The sequence below is a fragment of the Diorhabda carinulata genome, chromosome 5, assembly GCF_026250575.1.
Source record: "Diorhabda carinulata isolate Delta chromosome 5, icDioCari1.1, whole genome shotgun sequence".
Classification (NCBI taxonomy): Eukaryota; Metazoa; Arthropoda; class Insecta; order Coleoptera; family Chrysomelidae; genus Diorhabda; species Diorhabda carinulata.
The window spans coordinates 8,876,862-8,898,281 of NC_079464.1; the positions used below are offsets into that span (position 1 = coordinate 8,876,862).

At 32.0% G+C, this 21,420-nt stretch overlaps 1 protein-coding gene across 2 annotated transcripts in view; it reads right to left on the bottom strand.

Annotated features, from left to right (window-relative positions):
* Positions 1-322: 322 nt before the first annotated feature.
* LOC130894083 (polypeptide N-acetylgalactosaminyltransferase 2-like) overlaps positions 323-21,420 on the bottom strand; it is a 108,830-nt gene continuing 87,732 nt past the window's right edge. The window contains exons 7-10 of one of the 2 annotated variants that reach the window (XM_057800659.1): positions 19,733-19,903; positions 18,659-18,819; positions 12,648-12,931; positions 323-8,926 (exon numbers count right to left, since the gene is read on the bottom strand). In XM_057800659.1, coding sequence (XP_057656642.1) covers positions 8,730-8,926; positions 12,648-12,931; positions 18,659-18,819; positions 19,733-19,903 — 813 coding nt within the window. In that variant the 3' untranslated portion in view covers positions 323-8,729. Of the gene's footprint in view, positions 8,930-12,647; positions 12,932-18,658; positions 18,820-19,732; positions 19,904-21,420 lie in introns of both variants that reach the window. The other variant, XM_057800657.1, reaches the window with a different exon arrangement.

A 21,420-nucleotide genomic window follows, 5' to 3' on the forward strand; every position in this document is an offset into this window, starting at 1 on the left:
CCTTTTAGCTCCATTCAGTTTTTCCGTGCAATAAATTCGATAAACTTTTTATAATAAAGAAAAGATTGTCAACATGATGATACGACATGACTTCAGCCGGATTGAGGAAAAGGAAATAATAAAACGGACTTAACAAGAGTAGTGCAGATTATTCCAAATTGAACTGAATGTAAATGTTTTAGTAAATGATTACCAATAAATGTTATTCGTTTGCAGACTTCAATACCTCATACTGTTAATCATTAACTGAAGTCATTTAAGAAGATTGTTGATTTAAAAATGGAAATAAAATATAAATAATAAAAATTATTAAAACACAAACTTACTGGTTTACTTTAATAAAGTTCGAATGATATAATACATAAATATCACAATAACTTTTTTCCAGCGATTTTTTATAATTAAACATAGTAGCTGATAATTTTACAGAGACAATTTGAACATAAAACGATTTTTTTGTGGATGGTGTGCAAGGAGCACACGTGTGTCGAGCGCACAGGCACATTTAGCAAACATTTCGTGGATCTAACGCACACTACCTGTGTTGAATCCGAAAGATCATTCGACGAGCGCACAAGAAAATTTGATCTGTCGAAGGGAGTCCTAGAGATGGGCAAACATAAGAATTTTTGAATATTTATTATCATCAAGACAAAACGAAAAGAATGGTTAGGTGTCGACAATAAAGGATTTGCACGAAACTGTAAAAAATACTAGCCACAAATGGGGTGTATTTGTGGCTATAGACATAAAAAATGCTTTCAATACCGCTAAATGGTATAGAATTGTCAAGGCCCTAAATGATAAAGGAATAAGCCCATACTTAACGAAATACATACAGAGTTACTTGAGCGGCCGGAGGATGACTTCCGGCATCATTTGTTCAATGGGTGTTCCGCAGGGCTCGGTCCTCGGACCAGTCCTGTGGAACATAATATATAATGATATCGTAGAGTTGGACTACGGCCCTAAGGTAGCCTCCATGGCCTAGGCGGACGTCCTCTTATTGAGGGTAACAAAGAAATTGAGGTCAGAAACAGAACAGAGAATACTGCAGCTCTCGCGGTCCGTTGGATTACAACTAACGGACTCAAAATAGCTTCGCCAAGAACGAAAATGCTAGTGGTGAAAGGACCCCAAAAACAAACGGTCCTTTCAAGATGGTGGTCGAAGGACAAAGAGTCGTGGCTAAGATAAAAATCAAATACCTAGGAGTTATCATAACAAAAAACTTTAACTTTTTTGAACACATTAGATAAACGGTCGCAAAAGCGAATAAAAAGACAGCCCAACTACGGAGGAAATAAACATTTCAAGCTAAATACAGGGATTGAAGATACCGTCTTAACATCTGCAAATGTGCACTTCCTATATAATCTTTGCGCTCGATACACGCATTTTTTTGATGATTATTCGGTTTTCACATTTTAGTAGTGAGTTTCATACCAGTACCGCTTTTTAGGACCCATATCAAACTTACACATATATTTTACTAAACTTTTTATTAAAATGAAACTATATGAAACACAATATTCTGTTGTCGTTATTTGTGATTATTATAAGTTTTATTTTCACGTTTTTGGAATAATATCAAATATAATCATCACATTTTGATAACTAACTTTTACATTTGGTTTACAATTTTGACAATTGTAGTATTTGGACAAAATATAAATATCTTAAAGTGTGGTATGTTTTCCGTGTATATTGTTGTAAAATCAGGCAATTTTAGTGTTTGTGTCTATTTTCAATTGCATTTCATAAGTCATTGAACATTAAAACATCTTCAGTTAATTTCATACAAAAATATTTAAAAGAAAGTATTGAACACTGCTACAAAAGTTATAATTAAAGTTCTGAATTGAACATTTGAAAATAAATAAGAGCCTCAAAATTATAAAATTCCTGCTCTAATTTCCTATGGGTTGGATCGAACCTGTTCTTAAAATCACAACTGAAAATAAAAAAACTTCAGCCAAGCACTGGAATGAAAGTCTATATTAATTTTTTGGCGATTAAGATATTATATTATCTATGTATGTGCTGTACGAGAAAATATTTAAAAGTATATTTTTTTTCCTCTTTAGTACCACAAAATTTGCCGAAACTGACCAAATAAAATGATGAAAAGACAAAATGACGAAGAAAATTGGTTTCGCATGAATAACGATTCTGTTTTTGCTAATAAACAAAATCATAATTATTGTGCTATTTCCTCTGCATTATCAAAAGTATCATCAGTACAAACTTCAATCTCAGGTTTTATAGTTACTACTATCAGCAGTTCCATTATTGACACAATGATTTCGAAAAGCCGTTCATGAAACGTAGCTTAGTCTGTGGAGGCGATTTTTCACCAAATGAATAAGTTATAAGCAAAAAGGTTGATTTTTCCAACAAGTACTTCAAAGTATACTAATTGATTTTAAAAAAACTTCAGAGGTCTATCGAAAGTGACAAAAAATTCGAAAATCATTTGGAATTTCCCTTTATTTCAGTCTGTAATGAAGATATAAGAAAATAAAAAATACCACGTTATAGGGTTGTTTTTACTCAATATAAAAAGTCCCTTTTTTGTAAAAGCTATCGTTTTCTCTGAAAAAATTCGTAAATCTATCAAGTCGTTTTTTTAAGGCAATCAAGTTTATAGTCCTATAGTTATAATCCTATAGATGCCAAAATTATCAATTTTTATTGAATCATTCATATAATTACTTTCATTACACTTGAAATTTTGGAAAAAATTTTTTCTTAATTATTTGTTTGCAATATGGAAAAATCAATACATATTAAATTTTTTTCTGATTATATAATGTTTTATAGAAAATATAGAAAAATCGTCTAGAATTTACATCTTCATCAATGTCGATATCGGAATCTGATATTTCACTCTCAGATTCAACTTCATTTGAGAGGTGAAATTTTTACAATTATCAGGGTCACAAGTTTTATAAGCCGACCGTCCGTCCCCGCCGAATTCTATATTAACATTCGGACATTGTATTTTGTACCTGGTACGATACATTCTATTCTCCGAAGCCCCTTGTATATGTTATAGCATACCGGAATTTTATAATAGAGATCGAGCCTCAAACGAGAATTTCGTTGTAATCAAAAAATTATTTGTACTGAAAAATTACTCGTAGCTATTGATCTTACACTTATATATTCTTGAAGTGTATCATTTTTTTCCAAAATTAAAGAAAAATATTCAAATTAATCAAGTTTAAGCAGCGTTTTCTTATTGGGAACGTGGCAATGAAACACCAAAGTAGTAATTTCAATATATTTTCCGAGTTTTCGAATTCCAATTGTTTTTAGTTTTTATGTTTCCAATGTTTCAAAAAGTTTAGGAAATAGAAATAAATTCACAAAAACGTTACAAACAATGATCAATACTTTCTTTTCAGGTTATAAAGAGAATACAATTTTTATATGCAAATATTACAGAAAACACAGTTACAATTAATTTTCGTACAAATTTATTTTTTTTAATAGAACTTCTACGCATATTTAGAGAAAAGAGTTGGCTTGATTTGAATATCTTGTTTTTCTCTTTCCTCCATTAAATTGTTTTGTTTAAATAACAAGTCTATCTCATAATCACCCTGAAGTAGAATTATATAAAAAATGCACCCACTTTTCATATGCGTTTATTTTGAAACACAAACGTTTCTTTTATATAAATTTTTATAATTTTCAACAAATTTGATTTTCGTTAAGTACGTCACACCTAATTTGATTTATTTTAATCAATTCATATAAATAGACGTGAGATATACTACACAAGGTTTACATACTTAATATATACAGTGTGTCCATTGAAAGACGTGGAATATTTGAATCATGTGATCTGGAGCGCTAGTTTGCAGAATTGTAGCTAGAGAACAGCAGTAATTTCTTGAATCGTTGGTAATTATCATATTAAATACACACTACCACCACAATTACACAATTACATTGTTGGGTCGTTAGAGCTGGATATGAAACAGCGATCTATGGAAGGAAGGAAGAGCCAGACAATGTAGTAGTGAGCATTACCAACACGTTATAGATGGATATATTGGCGTGATGCCAATATCTCTTTATATTATAAATTTAATTTTTTATCATCCATTGGACACAATGTATATCAAATTTACTAACTACATTCAACATAAATTCTATATTTTTCTATCCTAAGTAACAAAAAATATATTCTCTTACGCAACATATACATATATACAATGAAAATTAATATAACTACTATAGTTACAGAGATATGAAAAATTAGGTGTCATTTTTTGACACCTCTATCAAATTAGAACGATTTTTACTGGATTTTGAGCTATAAAAAAATCTAATATGGAGTGCTTCGGATAAAGAATATAATGAATGAAAGTTGTGGAAAAACTTACTTCAAAATTTCTTGGCAAAATATTTATAGAATGTTTTTAAATATTAGATACTAGCTCGTCGAAAATATACAAATACAATTTTATTTTAAACTGGAAGACCTGAAATTTTGGCACGTAAAAGACTTTTATTCATTACTAGGTTTCAAAGATAAATTGAATACTTTGTAGGTATGAAAGTATAAGGAAAAAGAGATTTTGGTAGACCGAGGCGAATCGGATCACAGGGCGAATCAGATCAAAATAAGAAATATGTTCGAAATAAGTATGATCTTAGAGGTTAACGTCTAAAATATTCATTTCAAAGGTCTTGATTTGGGTCTAATCGGATCATATCGTCAGTGGTGAATTGGATCACACTTTTAAACTGATTTATTACTTATATGTTTGAGTTAACCTTACGTAAAGCTGTTGAGACGTTTGCAGAACCGTTCACGAGCTTGCAGAGAAGAGTTACTTTATCCAGAAACGCAGAAGTTATCTGACCGGCTATTGCGTTTGGCTTCGGAATTACACCTAAAGCAGTGCGTACGCGTTTGAGTTTGCACAACGTAAAAACATAAAAAACATAGATTGGACAGAAGTGCTGGAATGGCTCGCCAAGAGAGGTGTCATCGCTTGATGCAAAGAAATAAAAAAGGTATGAAGAAGGATTGATGGTATGGAGAAGGAAAAGTGGCAGAATTCTTTAATATTTTGGAAACAGTAATAGATGATAGCAATTTAAGAGAAAACCTAAATAAGTATACAATGTTGATGAAACGAGGATGCCCCTTAGTAACCACCCACCCAACATTATAGTCCAAAAAGATGCTACAGATGTTGTCAGCATGACCATTGTTTCATGAGGTGAAAATCTAACCGTTGTAGCCTGTTTGAATGCAACAGGATGGTACATACCTCCATATGTTCTCTTTAAATGTGTGCGTAAACGTGACGATTTTTTCCTAGATATGCCACATGGTACGAAGAAGCTTTTAAGTTGTAGCTACAACATTTCAATCGCTTTCGGACCCCAGAAAAAGTAGTTATAATTTTGGATGAGTACGTGTCTCACACCAGAACTTGTACTTCACATCAAAATCTTTCGGAGCACTTTTTCAATTGGCTTCCAATGCAGCTACAAGTTAGTCACAAATACGTAACCAGTAGCTGATATAGTGTCATTTGAACAATCTAACAATGCCTGGTGTTCCACCTGTGCAGTTACAGAAATACAGCAGATGAAGAATAAAGCGATGGCAGTGATAAACATTAATAGTTCATAAGTAAAACAGAAATAGTATCAAATGATCCAAACCCAATCCACGAGTTCCCAACAGCCACAAGACCAAACCTCAAGTGCGGAACAAGTGCAGTCAAAAATAAGGGTACCAGTACAAGCCACAAATTCAAAACTTCTTGATAATGTAGTACAATCCACAAGTTTGCCACAATCTGACGAATCCCAGCCTCCCAACTGAACAGAAATGATTAAATAAATTTTTCATCACCTTTAAAATCACCAATCGTTTCTAAAAGAATTCGTAAAGTTTTAAAACTTGTCCTGAAGAAATTTGAGGTAGACAATGAAACCAAGTAAAATTAGGAAAAGATTGACGGTAATGAAAATACTACGTACTACGAAAAAAAAAAAGAATAAAGTAAAGCCTGCGATAAAAATTAATCTGCATAACAGAGAGAGTGACACTTCATTTACTACTCCGAAATATTCTTACATCCACCATCAGAGTATTGAATTCAGTGCAATGCCATGAAAAATATGCCGAAAGCCAGGGAGGGGGAGGTGTTAAGGACCATATATATGTGAATCATGTGCCGATAATTAAAATTGATCTCATTATTAATTGTTTACTGATTCCAAAGCTATACTATTAAGAAAATTTACATGTTGTGTGCGACCTGATTCACTCCGAAAATTGGGGCAATTCGGATATTTTTTTCAAGTCTTTAAAAGATAATTTAATGTATGATTCAAGTTTTCAAATGTTTATTTCATAGCTGATTGTTACTTCTTACGTTTTTATCAATAAAAATAACATTATGTAACAGTTTGGTATGACTGTATGATTTGCTGAACCTCAAAGAAAAAGTGATCCGATTCGCTAAATGTAAAGAGAAGTATTTGCAGTTATGCTAGATTTTTGAATGACTTATTATTATGTAGATTCAATTGAAAAAACTGAATAGAATATTTTCACATAGAGTAGCTAATCAAATTTGCATGTAGATCAAATATTTTCCTCTTAGTATTTCATAACTATATCCAGTAACGTGAGAAATTCTAATTTAATACCGTTTTGTAAAATGACACCACTTAATGAATTATCTAGCTAATTATTTTAATTACGAGACCAAATTTGCCAGAAGAAATAAAAGTTTGAAGCTGATTTTATACAACAAATGAAATAATAAAAAATAAAATTAAAGATAAAACATAAAAGACTTAACATAAGGTCTCTAGAGCAATTATATTATTTAATATTTTTATTTTATTGTATCTGAAAATGAATGCGCACAATCGTTAGAATATTATTTTATATTTGTTATACATTTGTATGGTTCACTTCATTAGGAAGTGTATGGTGGTTTTTCTTTAATTATTAGCTCTGTAAATCTAGCTGAACTTTAAATATGTATTAATTTGGAAATATTAGGAACAAAATGAAACATCTAGACTTTCACAATGAATACCATTAGATGGTATATCAAAAACAATCACAGGAGCTGATGGTGGAGTATGTATGGCTAGTACCAACTGCTCTTCATCATTAATATTCTACTACGATTCTTCCAGGCAGAAATATTTGGAATTGCACTATGTGTGGAAATTAACCTGGAAAGTAAAGTGACACCTCGATTAAGTCTAATAATCAAGCAACCTTTGGACCAAGGAGCTTCCTTGTTATCGAATAAAAGATGACATTGAAATGCCGAAGAAAACTTAATGAAATGGACAAGAATTACAGAGTCTAAAATCCTGGTCAAACAGAAATCGAAGAGACTCTTTATAATCGCCAGAATAAGAGCACAAACATCTTTGATTGGCCCAAATCTGTCCTATGTTTTATGTATGAAACCCATCTGAAATGGTTCCAAAACGTGAAGGAATCTGGAATAGAAATGTATTGGCGCTGCCTTCCCATCTGTATTCTCTTAAAAAGTTTCTTCTGAACTGGAGTACTGTCACATAGAAAGAACAAGAGGAGATTAGGTCTGGCAAAAATGACGAGTTTAGATACTGTATCTAGGGAGGTGAAGCTCCAGTTCTTCTTGTTTTAGAATGTCGCGCGATTGAAGTTAATATATATCATGACGTTAATTTAACTTTTGGAGCTATGAAGCTAGCTCTAAATGGCGAAAATAGCTTCAATATATGTACACAAAAACATTAAGGTGGCAGTGGTAATGTAATGTGATCTATCAGTTATCGATTTTCTCTTATCAGTGAACATATACATTGAGTGTGCTCCACTAAGCGTTCACAGCGCTTGAAATAATCTTTTGATGTCACTACGACGTCACCAATGATGTCGTGACTAACGATTTTGCCAACCATATCAAGAGGTGAGTTGAAGTGTAGAGAATTAGCGAAATTTTGGAAACTCAAAGTAATAAACCGTGAAAATTTTATTCGATGCGGTAAGGAATATTTGAGTAGAAGTCGAGGGTTCTTCAAATTACCTAATAATTATGAAAATTTACTGTGAACATTCAAAAATTTTGCTCTATTTTTTTGTTTTGCCATTTGTTATTATTGACCTCATACTCAAAACGCTCCATAATCCATTACACTGAGATTTATAATGGTAACACATGGGACTAAGTGGAATAGGAAAGACCATGAAAGAAATCAAATTTCAAGTCATTTTTCTGTAAGCATTCAAAATTGATGTTGTTGAATATGTTGAAACTGATTGCGGAGTTTTAATGATTTTTTTTTATTTGCTAAACGAGGTAAAAAACTAGAAATATTTATAGAGCAGTGGTACAGATAATGTGTTATAAGAAGCCAATATTATGATTTTATGAGCAATTACCTACTTACAAATAGAAAATACTTTAAAATAAATATCAATTTGGCAATGTTGCACTTGGTAACGAAATGGTAAATAAAAAGGTTGATAATGTAAAAGTATTTTATGGAATTTCTTTTACAGTAATATTTTGTCGACGATAAATGAAAAAAATCAAAATTCAGTGCTCTCTGCCTAATACTTATTTTAAATTTCGAATAATTCAGGAATGGACGCATTTGTTCTGTTATTAAAATGAACAAAGGACATAGGATTATTTGTTTGTTACAAAAATCTCACTCATTTATTTATTTTTATCCTAAGCTCGTTCTGTCAGCTGCCACCTTTGTGTTTCGAGACTACTACTGCATCTTTCTGCTGTTATGCCTCTTACGTCCGTATATCGGGAATCTAAGCATAACGGATATCTTGAATTTCGGAGGAGGCCATCCGGTGATATGAGATGCCACTTCTGTTCATCTGAGCCATCGCATATGCGCATTATTACTTGGGAGCCTACTGAAACATTAATAATTAAGTTAATTATTTTATTATTCATAGAGTAACGTAACGAGATAATAATATATCAATCCTGGAAGATTAAAAAAAGTTTTTTAAAAAATTTGTACAAGTCGACACCAAAATAATCTATTATTTTAGAAAAATAGGGCTTTTCAACGGACGTAAAAATTCAATAGCAAGGTTCAAAGGCCACTTGCATTTCTTAATCAATAAAGTGACTTATTGTTGATATTTTCAGTTTTTCGTAATTTGTACTTACAAATACAACGGTCAATACCACAGAATTGTACTTTCTAATGAATTTTTTTAAATCTAGCAAGAATTAAAATTTTTGAAAGTTACATTACTTTATGAATATATATAAAAATTTATTGTCCGTGTGTATGTTCCGAATGAAACGAGTCAACTGATATTCATGAAAGTTAGCATATATATGTAATTTGATCCAACTTAAATGATAGGATAGTTATTATATTTTATTTATGGTCTCAATAATTAATAATAAACTGATCATCAACGTTGATTGTTGTTATTAATCGTAGTTTCCATAAATTTCCAACAGTGATATATTTTTTTAAGCTACACACTATACATGTCTTATTTTGCCTATACCACTTAACGTCGCTTCTTTTAAATAATTCTTCATTTTGTGGTCCTTGCGTACGTTACTTATGTACTTATTCTGAGAACAGCGAAATTAATTCACGTTAAAAATTCAATTACTATTTTCAGTAAAATTTCACCCAAAAAATCCACCTAATCCTAACTTAACCTGTAGCCTGTAGCCTGTAGTAAGAAGACTCGATGTGCATGTGTTAAAAGAGCTCATGAATCAGTCGAACAGAGAGCAGAAAGATATGCAGCTCAAAAAATTCGTGCACGAGAACAGCGTGATAGTCGTCGACAAGAAAATGCATTGAGAACCAGGGTGGCACGTCAACAACACATAGATTCATATAGAGAACAAAACCGAGAAAATCATCGAACCAACCGCGCAGTAACACGTGAATCATTTGTTCGTCTTGCATTTAATTATGAACCAGACATCAATTACTCTGCTGATATCAAAGTTACTATTGGTGCGATGGACAAAATATGCAATTATTGTCAGGCGTTAAAATTTCACAATGAAACACCCGCCATGTGCCCAATCAATATTAAAGCTGAATTAGATTCTATTCTGGGTGAGACTGCTTCTTTGTTATTAACAGTAAAATATTGGGTACCTTAAACGAGGCCGTACGACCTGCAAAGACCAGCATTGCAGTGGTCATCCAAATGAGGTGACGACTTCTGAAATGTTAAAGGAAATCCACTGGATGATCGTCGAGTGAAAGTGCGCGAGTTAATAGACATTGTAGGCATTTTAATAAGTGCGGTATATCGCCTATTAACTGAAAATTTGGACATGAGAAAGGTGTGCGCAAGATGGGTGCCGCGTTTGCTTACAATAAAACAAAAACAGCTTGGTAAAGATGCATCCATCGAGTATTTCGCAATGTTTCACAGTAATCAGGCCGAATGTTTTCACCGTTCCATAACTATGGATGAAACGTGAGTCCAAACAAAAGAACAATAAAAACAATCGCTGGAAATAAGGCAAAGACTGTTACATCTGAAATGCAAGGTCATATCGTCGGTTTTTCGGGATGCACGTGAAATAATTTTCATTGACTATGTTGAAAAAAGAAAAACTATCAACGGCAAGTATTGTGCGTAATTCATTGCAACATATGAGCGAAGAAATGAAGCACAAACGGCCTTTGGCTAAAAAGAAAGTGTTTATTAATAAAGACAATGCACCAGCTCACACATCCGTTATTGCAATGGCTAATATTATTGAATTAAAGTTTGAATTGCTACCTCCTGCACTCTATTCGCCAGATTTATTCCCCTCGAATTATTTTCTGTTCCTAGATTTGAAGAAATGGCTCTCAAAGATTTTCCAATAAAAAAGAGGTGATATCGGCAGTTAATGGCTATTTTGAGGAGCTTGACGATTCTTATTATAGAAAGGGTATTGAACTTATTGAACTTATTGAACATCACTGGGAAAAGTTTGTCGAGCTAGAAGGGGATTATGCTGAAAAATAAATAAATTTTTTCCCTGAATATTTTCTTTGTTGGGCCAGGTACTTCTGGGTCAATCTTTGTATATCTGGTTTTATATTTATTCTCAAAAACCGCCGAACTAATCGACAGAAACCGCGCCATACCTATATTTACGTATGTTGGCTTTTAACAGGTGACATCACACGTAGATCGGACAAATTGCCGGGCATTATATTCTCTACCAATCTTCGAAGCGAGGATACTACCAAGTTTCAAAATAGAATAAAACCGAGAGAAAGTGAAGTTACCAAACAAACATCACGCACGTTTCGAATATATCAGTACCAAGAAAGATTTTCGTAAATTGGCATAGGGGCTAAAATCTTGAATCAGACGATGACCAAATGCATGTCTTTGCTTGATTCGACATCAATTATTTTAAATTGATTTTCTGAAGGCTGACTGCTTCAACATTGAAAAACATAAATCTTTAATGGCGGTTGGTATTTTTCATATAATTTAATATTCCAATGCAGACATACATACATCTATTTCTATGATTTAGACTTGAAATACTATGCGCATGCCCAAGAATGGAGTTTGCTCACAAGCGCAATTGCATACGTAGATGTTATACATTGAATATAACAATTAAACATTTTGAAAATATAATTGCCCTAATTTAGGGCTTTGAAGTGGCATTTTTTAGAAAACTTATCCTATAATCCCATACTGTTACAAATCTTTTCCAAAGACTTTGTTCCAAAAGCAAGTTGTCCAGAGCAACATTTCCACTTACGGGGATTAGCAATATCGGCACAGCAATATTAAATCATCCTTTTGCAAATGATCTGATTTATTTCATATTGAGCTGATGATATCTGTTTTCATTTTGAATTAGTGGGTCAAATGGAATGACAAACTGAGACATTCATTTAGTTCATTGTATTCTAAACAAAAATGCCCTTGTCAATACAAAAGTAGAGTAAAAATAAATTCGCGAATATTAATCACTAGGCACTAATAAAAAAAGTAGATATACACTCAAACAAAACAAAAGTTGTTGCATCGGCAACGGGGAAAGTAAATATCTCAATTCATCTGACTTGAGTATAATTGAAAGGGGCGTACAATTGAATGAGCTATACTTAAATTACTTCAAATTATCTGATCTTCCATGCAAAAGGGAAATTACTAATATATGGTATTTTCAAACTCATTCAAATATAATACGTCAAAAAGATGGCACTGTCTTTGGAATTCGAAGCAAGCGAAGACATGCAGTTGGTCATCGTCATTCAAAATTAGTGCATACATGTTTGAGTCATTTTATAGAGATAGTAGCTTTGTTAGTCAAAGAGTCAAGCTCCCAATCATTTTGGATTTTCATTTTTTTGCTATATACACATCATATGTTTGACTAATTATTTTCATATTATTATTATTTTTTATTGTGTAAATCCAAATTAAAGTTAGTTGGACAGAAATATTTTACATCTATAGATAACAAGAATTCTTTTAGAGTATATCATATGTCGACAATATTTGAGTGTGTAGAGCTCTAGCGATTAACAAATCACGATAGGAAAACCATTCAATGTTGTGAGCAATACATAATTAAGTATAAATTTATGGTTCACTTTATTATTGTATTAAACTTTACCTTTATTGAAATTGATCAGCGTCAAACATAGATCGTGGTGTCTAATAAGGCCTGTGTTAGTTAATCCCCATTCTTGATTACCACCAGTATGATGGCATTGGTACAAGGCTACGATACCATCTAGCTGGTGTCCCATCGAATCCAAACAGAAGGCACCTTGGCGTATTTGGCCGACATGTGAGGTAGTGGCTTGAGGCACCGCTAATTCAGGATAAACATTTTTCAAATACCATTTAAATGGTTTACATTGAAGTTTACTTTTCAGTTCTAGGCGATCGCTGATACTGTAAAAAAATTGAGAGTTATTTTAAAAAGTCTTCTGGAATAATAGCTCTCAACATTTTGGATCTCAAACACACCCATAAGACGGGTCAACAAAAAATCTTTTTTTGCGATTGGGTTTTACTTAATATTTTTACTTTAATTTTAACAATTTACAATGATTTAACAATGTTTGATTTTTGCGCTCAATCAATTTCGATTTTCGCGCGCTATTGGTGTAGAAAGAGAAGTATGAGGGAGTGTAAGCAGTGTTTCTTGCGTTGCTCGTTGTGTACGACAGATGTTTAAATATTACAGAGAAATAACGTCTTTCATATCAATCTTACTTTAATTTACTAGTCAGAAATCAAGACAAAAATGGGCTCCACATGTATCATGTAACTCTTGCAGATACAATCTTGACGGTAAGTTGTCATTACACAGATTGTTGTATTGTGAGTCCACTCAGGAGTAAAAATTTTAGGAATACAACTTATTCTGACCTACCATCCACATCTGCTTCAATACCACATACAAAAGAAAATACTGTAGGCAGCCCTGCAATCACGACGAAGTTCATCTGTATCGGTATTTTGAATCTGAACCAAAATAAGAGGCTTGAATCTTCCAAAAAGTAGTTACTGGCATCGCGGTTAAAACAATGGAATTTATTTAAATCTGATATTTGAATACCCTTCAAAGAAAACATCATGAAGAATTTTCTTGTTTCTTCATTTAGGAAAATGGCCTCTGATTTTGCCATGACGGGAAAGGTCTATTTGAAGAAATCGGTATTTCATATCATACATCTGAATGGCGTATTTTAATTGACAGTTCAACTAAAATTCTGAAAGCTGTTCTATGTATAAAATGGGAACAAATTTCAATCGATTCCATCAGCACATTGCGTACATTTAATATATGGAATACAAGTAGGATGTTATTGGTGATTTCAAGATGGTGTGTTTTTTGACAGGAATGCAAGATGGTTAGACTAAACACTCCTGTTATCTATGCCTGTGGGATAGTAGAAATGTTAAACGGGAAGCAACTGTCGATCTCAAAACTATATTAATTGCCACCATATTAAATTAGGTCTTATTAAACAATTTATGAAAGCTCTTAATCATGAGTCTACAGCTTTCAAATGTATGAAAAGTTTTTTCTAAAGCTCCCAGAGGCGAAAATTAACGCTGGAATCTTATTTGGCCCACAAATAAAAAAAATATGAATTCTTATATTTTTGTATAGTTACGCAGCAATAAAAAGAGAAAGCCTGGATCAATTTCAAGGCAGAAGTTCACGGTGTCCTTGGAAACCATAGAGCTGAAAAGTACGAAGAGACATGATCACGAATTTTTCTATCGTGGGATGTAGAATGTCTCTAAAAATGTATATGTTGCATTCTCATCTAGATAAATTTGAAGATAATATGGGAACTTATTCGGAAGAACAAGGGGAACGATTCCATTAAGACAGTGGATTTTGAGAGACTATATTTTTAGGTTAATAAGAGAAACTTCTAACGAACATGTCAGAAGAGGAAAAAAATATTTTTAAATTTCTGAACTGTATTTTAAAACTTTTGATGTGTTTTAATAAATCATCTCTTTGTGGATTTTCTATGTCTTTTCATTGATTTTATACTCATTAAACCAAATTCAGAAGTATTTTTTGTTCAACTAACGTATAATCCGTGAGCAAAAATTTTGTAGACCGGGGTAATTTTAACGAGCATTGAACTTGAGCTTTGGCAATTGGTTCGAAGTTTATGGGAACAGAAGAGAACTGGGAGAGATACAAAAGATGTCTTCAGAAGCTGAAAGCAAGCTAGTCCTTCCGATCCCTTTATTATCGAAACGTCTAATAGTATAATTATAACTGTTAGTGTAGTGGTAGTAAACAGTATATTAACAATGCACATCAACAACGGTTCAAAAATTGGTTGGATCAATAAATTAACTTTTGATTTACATAAATCTTCACTTCTATTAGGAGAACTACCGTAAGTATTAACAATATTGACAGTTGGGTTTACTTTGCGCAGTGGAATATAGAATTCATAAATAATAACAAAAAATAGAATTCCTTAGAGACAAAACAGGCTCTAACAAGGAGGTTTGGATTTTACAAAGAATTATAACTTTTGATAGTTATTAATAAGAAGCAATTTTGTTACAAATGTTTTTGCTAGAAGAGCTTGAAAAACTATTTAAAAATAATTTAATAACCACATAAAAGAATATATACATACATGTCAGTTGGTTATTGGTTAGTTACATATTCTTCATAAGTAATTATGTGATGACTTACAAGGCCTGCTACAGTGTATGAATGAGAGTGAAGAAATTTGATTCTGAATCAACATCAACGGAACAAATTTTGCGAATATTGAATATAATAATAAATATAAACTACAGTTTGTTTAACTTATAGAGCGGGTAAACGAAAATACAAATTACATCTGCTCTTTACATATGCCTACAGGATCAGAATGGTACAGTTTCCTTCATCAGTACGCTTCTTGGACTACCTCAAGGGGGATGTCTTTCAGCGACCTCATTGTGACGGATATTGTCCAAATGTTATCTTTTCAGTCAACTATTAAGCCGAGAAAACAAAGAAAAGTCTAGCGGGACGAGGTCTGACGTTGATCTCGTTTATTGTCAGGTAGACGGTTATGAGAAAAGCTGAGTAAACTTTCAAGAATCCTTGACCTCTGGCCTGACGTGGTTGACTTTATTACTACCTCTAACTTTTCCGGGTCTTCCCGAATATCTTTTGCCTCTTGTTCGACAAGAATTTCGAGAGACAATCATACCCATAGATTTCGTGCCTTTCGAAATTCAAAGACATACAGTCGCTTCGGAAAAGGTCGTAACGCATTATTATCTGGACATCTCCTGTAAGATGAAATTACAAGAGAAATGGCAAGGTAGGTGGTTATAAAGTTTGGAACCATGATGTGTAGTAGGAATCTATCTTTAAATTGAAAATTAAAGGCAAACACAAAATATGAAAGTTTTTACAATATAGATCTATGAAAGGATATTGGAATTCGCATGTATTACAAAAATTACAGATTGTAGTTTGTAAATCAATATATAAGAAATATACGAATATGTATATAAAGAGTAATTAAATAAAGTTACCGCCATTTTTAGTTACAGGAAGAAAGACGTTTTTGCTTCCTTTCATTAAAGAGTACGACGAAATGAATGTAGGAATTAAGCAGTTTTACTAATGTTTGTCCTGTGAAATCTTGCTAAATGTTTCAACACTTATTTGATGATGATTTTTTATTATTTTGTATATTTCAACACTAAGTGGCATAAAATTGAAAGTCAACAAGTATCTACATTTGATATTGATCGAGATTTTGATCAATTTATTGAACAATAATCTATTGAAATATTCTGACAGTTATACAGTTTATTCAGTATTCTGCAATTTTTACGCTTATTTAGAGATAGTTTTCATTTTCACTTTAATTAAATAGGCTAGCAATATTTGAAAATATAACTATTTTTATTTCATCTTTACTGTCATAATCAAATGCTTCTTTGAATATCTTAAAACTGTTCATAACTGATGTGTAATTTTGTATTGTATACTGGTCGAAACTAGAGCTCATGATGGTATATTTGTTGAAATAACGCTTATTTTCTTTAAAGTATTTACTTGTAATCTTGTCAATAGGTTATATTTCAATTATATCTTATTAGCTAAATTATGTTTGCAAGGATTTACTGAACATTTTTTTACAGAATAGGCACTTATTGAACCGCGATATAGTGCTAGCAGTAATAAATCCGGAATTATGTTGACATATACGCAGGCGCAGTATAAATTGAAATAAAGGAAATTTTATTAAAGTTACTGCTAAACTTAAGTTATGTAGGAATAAAGAAAGCAGTACTTTGTGCAGTATTTTGACATCTACCTACTGAATAAAGATAAGCTATTGTAATTTTCCATTTTCGCGCGATGGAAAAGAAAACAAGATTAAGACTTACTTTCGAAGATTATGTAATCCTACTCAGGGAATTTATTACAAACAACCCCATTTTACATAATACAAATTGGGAAATAATCCATTACAACAGGAAAAGTATTTTCCATTAGAACCATAAAACAACATATTATGCTGCTAATCGAGATTTTTTTGAAAAAGACAAGAGTGGAGGAAGTGAGGTAAGTTTTACAACATATATCTAAGCGCAGGAAATTACACTTTAATTTTTGTTTTAAAAAACAGAAAGCAGCCTTTCGCAAAGTAAATCTGTAACTGAAAATATTTTATTCTTGAAGTTTTTACATTGAAATGGTATTTATAATAGCATGTAAAGCAAGATTAACATAAGTAATTACGTAATGAGTATATCTAAACTGTGTAAATTCATCACTTTATGGTTGATATCATCTTTTAGGTCGGGTATAGAAATGTCATTTACCGAAAAAGATGAGCTTCTACAAGAGGTTTCAACTTTGTGCCGAGAAGCTGACTACAGTTTTAAGATACTCAGAAAGGGATCTGCATTAAGTAAAGAGCAACAGTTGTGTGAACCATGAAAAAAGGAAAGAGATGATATTTGTTGTGGTTTTAATAATTTGTGATATTGATTGTGTTGATCTTCCAAACATCTTCCTCAGTTCACTTAACCGTGCAGTATAAGAAAATTTTCTTAATAGAATGCACAATGCAGTTAAACCTAAAATAAATATTAAGGGTGTCCACAGATTTTTTTTGGAATTTTCTGACTTTTTCTATCCAGATTATAAAATTTATTTAGAAACAAAATGATTTATTTAAAATAATAATGATGATAAAAATATTATGCTATAATTAAATATGGTTTTTATCATTTTTCTTCAATTTTTATCTAAAATAAAATTCGTATAGGACTAAAATTTTAGTGATTCATGAATTGGGTCCCAGCTCAGGTCCCTGGGTCAAAAGTGGTATGAAGGGTTAACTACTTCTTACCATCTATGCGATCACCAGCTCCTGAAACTGTATCTGGAAGTCTTAGGTGAATTTTTAGTAATTCTAAATGTACCCTTATTAAGGGGAAATCATTCAGAATTTCTTCATCAATTAAATTATTTGGGGCACCCGGATTTACATATATGTTTATTAAAATTTGTTCTAATATCACAAACTCTATCTCATCATTTCCACCTGCCAAAATGATTGCTTCTAATTCTTCTTCCATTATCAGGAATAAATAAATTTGCAGACCACCGCTATTAAAATATAGCAGATTTATGCTAGGTAGTGGGCAGTATTTGTGATAAGGAAAATAAAACGTGATACTGTAACAAAATTGTTTCATTTTCATTTTTTGCGTTGATTTGCTTGGACCTTGACAACATGCATTTGGTGCAGAGAAATCCTCACATTTGCCAACTATTGATGCATTGTGTAATACTTTGCAGATCGTAGATGTTGTTTAGTCTATGCTACTATTGGATGTTCTTGGATGTTCATTTTAAACAAAGATTCAAAGAGCTTTTTCTAGTTTTATATGTTGATGTACTTTCAGTTATATTGGAATGTACCTCTATGATTATTTTTTATCATAGACACATGATATCAGACACATTTCTATTAAGAGTTTAGCCTTGAAATACCGGGGGATATAACAGAATTTTATCACACTAAAGAGATATTTATATTTGAAATTATCATGGAGATTTTTCGTTTATTTCACAGTGTGCGAATGGTTTTATTTCTAATTTATACTTACTCTCCATATGAAACACTTTTGGCTAAAGGAACTGAAGCGTAATAATAATTTTTATATTCATCCATCCAAACTTCGGCGGCACGTCTCGTGTTTCTGGCAAATACGGTACCACTACCGCCTGGAAAAGTATATGGATGTCTTTTTCGGAATACGTGACCAACCTAAAAATTTTAGATCAATTAATTTGTCTGTCAGTAGAGACCAAAATGCAGAAGAAGTGGAAACCACCGTCGAAGAAATATAAGATGTTCCTTCAGCTGGGAAGATCATAAGCATAATTATTGTAGATTATTTGCAGAAAAGAAACACAATCATTTATGTTTATTAAGCCAATTTATATCCAAAATTACGTGAATTCAGACAAGAGGGGAGAAGGTACAGTAACTCTACATTGTGCGATATCAAGAACGATTTAGACAAGGATCAATGGAGAGAATACCAAAAAGATTCACGAAACAAACAATCCAGAATATTCATAGTGATAACTAGTTGTTGTACTGTTAAAATGAGGAGTGATAACGGACAATTACTGCTAGGAGTGTAACGGAGAAGAAGAGACGATCGAGCATCTTCCCTGCCAATACCCTGTCTTGACGGAGAAACGACGTCGAATGCTGAGGTAGATCGCCTCGAAAAAATAGCGGAATTGGAAATACAAAAAGTAAAAAAACTTTATTCTCTGTTGGAAATGCTTAAAAATAATCTAGGAAAGAGAAAAAAATAGTGGGCTAGTTAATTAAGTTTCCAAATCGTGAAAAATATAAGATAATATGGTTCTCAGGCCTCCGAGAGAGCCACAACCAGTTTAGATCGAGGTTACCTGCATCAATCTAACCTAATTTACGTGAGACGTTAAAAGGAAACCAATTTCTTTCAGATAGTAAAGTGTGCCGTTAATCAGGGATTTGAAGGAGTTGAACAATCTTTTTCGATACGTAGGAGAAATGTTATTAGATCTAAGAGTAGAATTTGTTAACTTGAATCAAGACTATATTTAGAAAAAAAGATTTCAGTTAATGAGCGGAACAAATTTATTTGATTTGAGTAAAAATGTGAAAACATCAAATCACTTACTCTACTGCATGGAATGATTTCCAAGCTTCCACCGCACTGCCATACTCTAAATGAGATTTCTAAATTTTCTCCTCCCCATACATCCATTTTCATGTCGTACTTTCCTAGCTTTTCGAAATAATCTTTGTTTATAACAAATAGTCCACCGGCTATCATTGGTGTCCTTATAGGCTGAAATAAACATATATTTTGAAAATACAGTCTCATCAAATTTCAAAAGCGAGTATTAATGTATTTTGGCAATTTTTATTATACATAAAATTTAGAACGTTCTCGTATCTTCATGAATATTGGAAAGAGGGAAATAGATAGATTGTGTAACAAAGAAAACATTTATAAATTATTATAATTATACAGTATATCGTTAATTTTTTGTTATTTATATAATTATTGTGAAAAATACGATCAATTCTACCTAAATACATATTTTTATTTTGCGTAATACTTCATTACACATATTAATTATGCATTATTATTTATGTATATTAGAAGAATATGCTTTAAAAGTAGCAGTTTGTTAATTTGATGAAAAGAAATAATAAGTCATGACGTCTTGAATTACGTTCTCGTCGCGACCACAACGATAGTAATGGATATGTGAAACGTCCGAAAGAGTATTTCTGATTAGTTCTAAGGTAGCAGTTCATTCTGCTACCTTTAAATGATTTAAATTACGCGCTATCAATAAAATTTAAGTTTGCCAGTATTTTATGAAGGTTCAGGTTCAGACTCCCAGTCGACATCAATTTATCATCATTGTCGTGATCTATCTTAATATAGGTAATCGTGGTTACCATCCTATTATAACAGAAACAAATGTCGATCCTAGTTCTGACGAGCTCGATTCTCGTGATGATTGCGCTTAAATAACCTTTCACATTGCAGAGTATAGAATATCAATTATTTCCGTTCGTACGAGAAACATTCGCGTACTTTGTTAAGATATTTCGGGACAGACATCGACATGTGGGTGATTCCGTTCTAACTGTGATTTTTTGTATTCAAAATTTCAAGATTTTAAAATTTAACTTTTCTAACTTTTTTATGCATATTATTCATCTATTTTACTGTAAAAATAAAACTCTAAGAGGAATTTACTACAACTTCAAAGTATCACGAGCAAGACACAAATGTCGGATTTTGAGTTCTACGGTACTGACTCATTTATCCACGGTACTGACATGGTAACTTAAGATATTAAACAACAAGTGCATCAATTTTCCTCAGTTTGATCATAAACATTAGAATTTATAAGGTAATTAGTTTAAATCATTTGTTACGACAAAAAAAATTAATAATTTATCGGTAAATTCTAGGAATGGACATGACACGGTACTGACATGGTAACTTAAGATATTAAACAACAAGTGCATCAATTTTCCTCAGTTTGATCATAAACATTAGAATTTATAAGGTAATTAGTTTAAATCATTTGTTACGACAAAAAAAATTAATAATTTATCGGTAAATTCTAGGAATGGACATGACACGGTACTGACATTCAAGTGATGTAGTATAAGTTTTCTTTAAGTGGCAAGTTATATTGTATAAAAATAATGTTTAAATATCTTAAGAATTATTCAATTAACACAAAATTTTTATTAATTGATTATTAATTAATGACTAGTACAAAAAAACAATACAGGACATTGAATATCACAGTTAGAACGGAATCACCCATGTGGTTT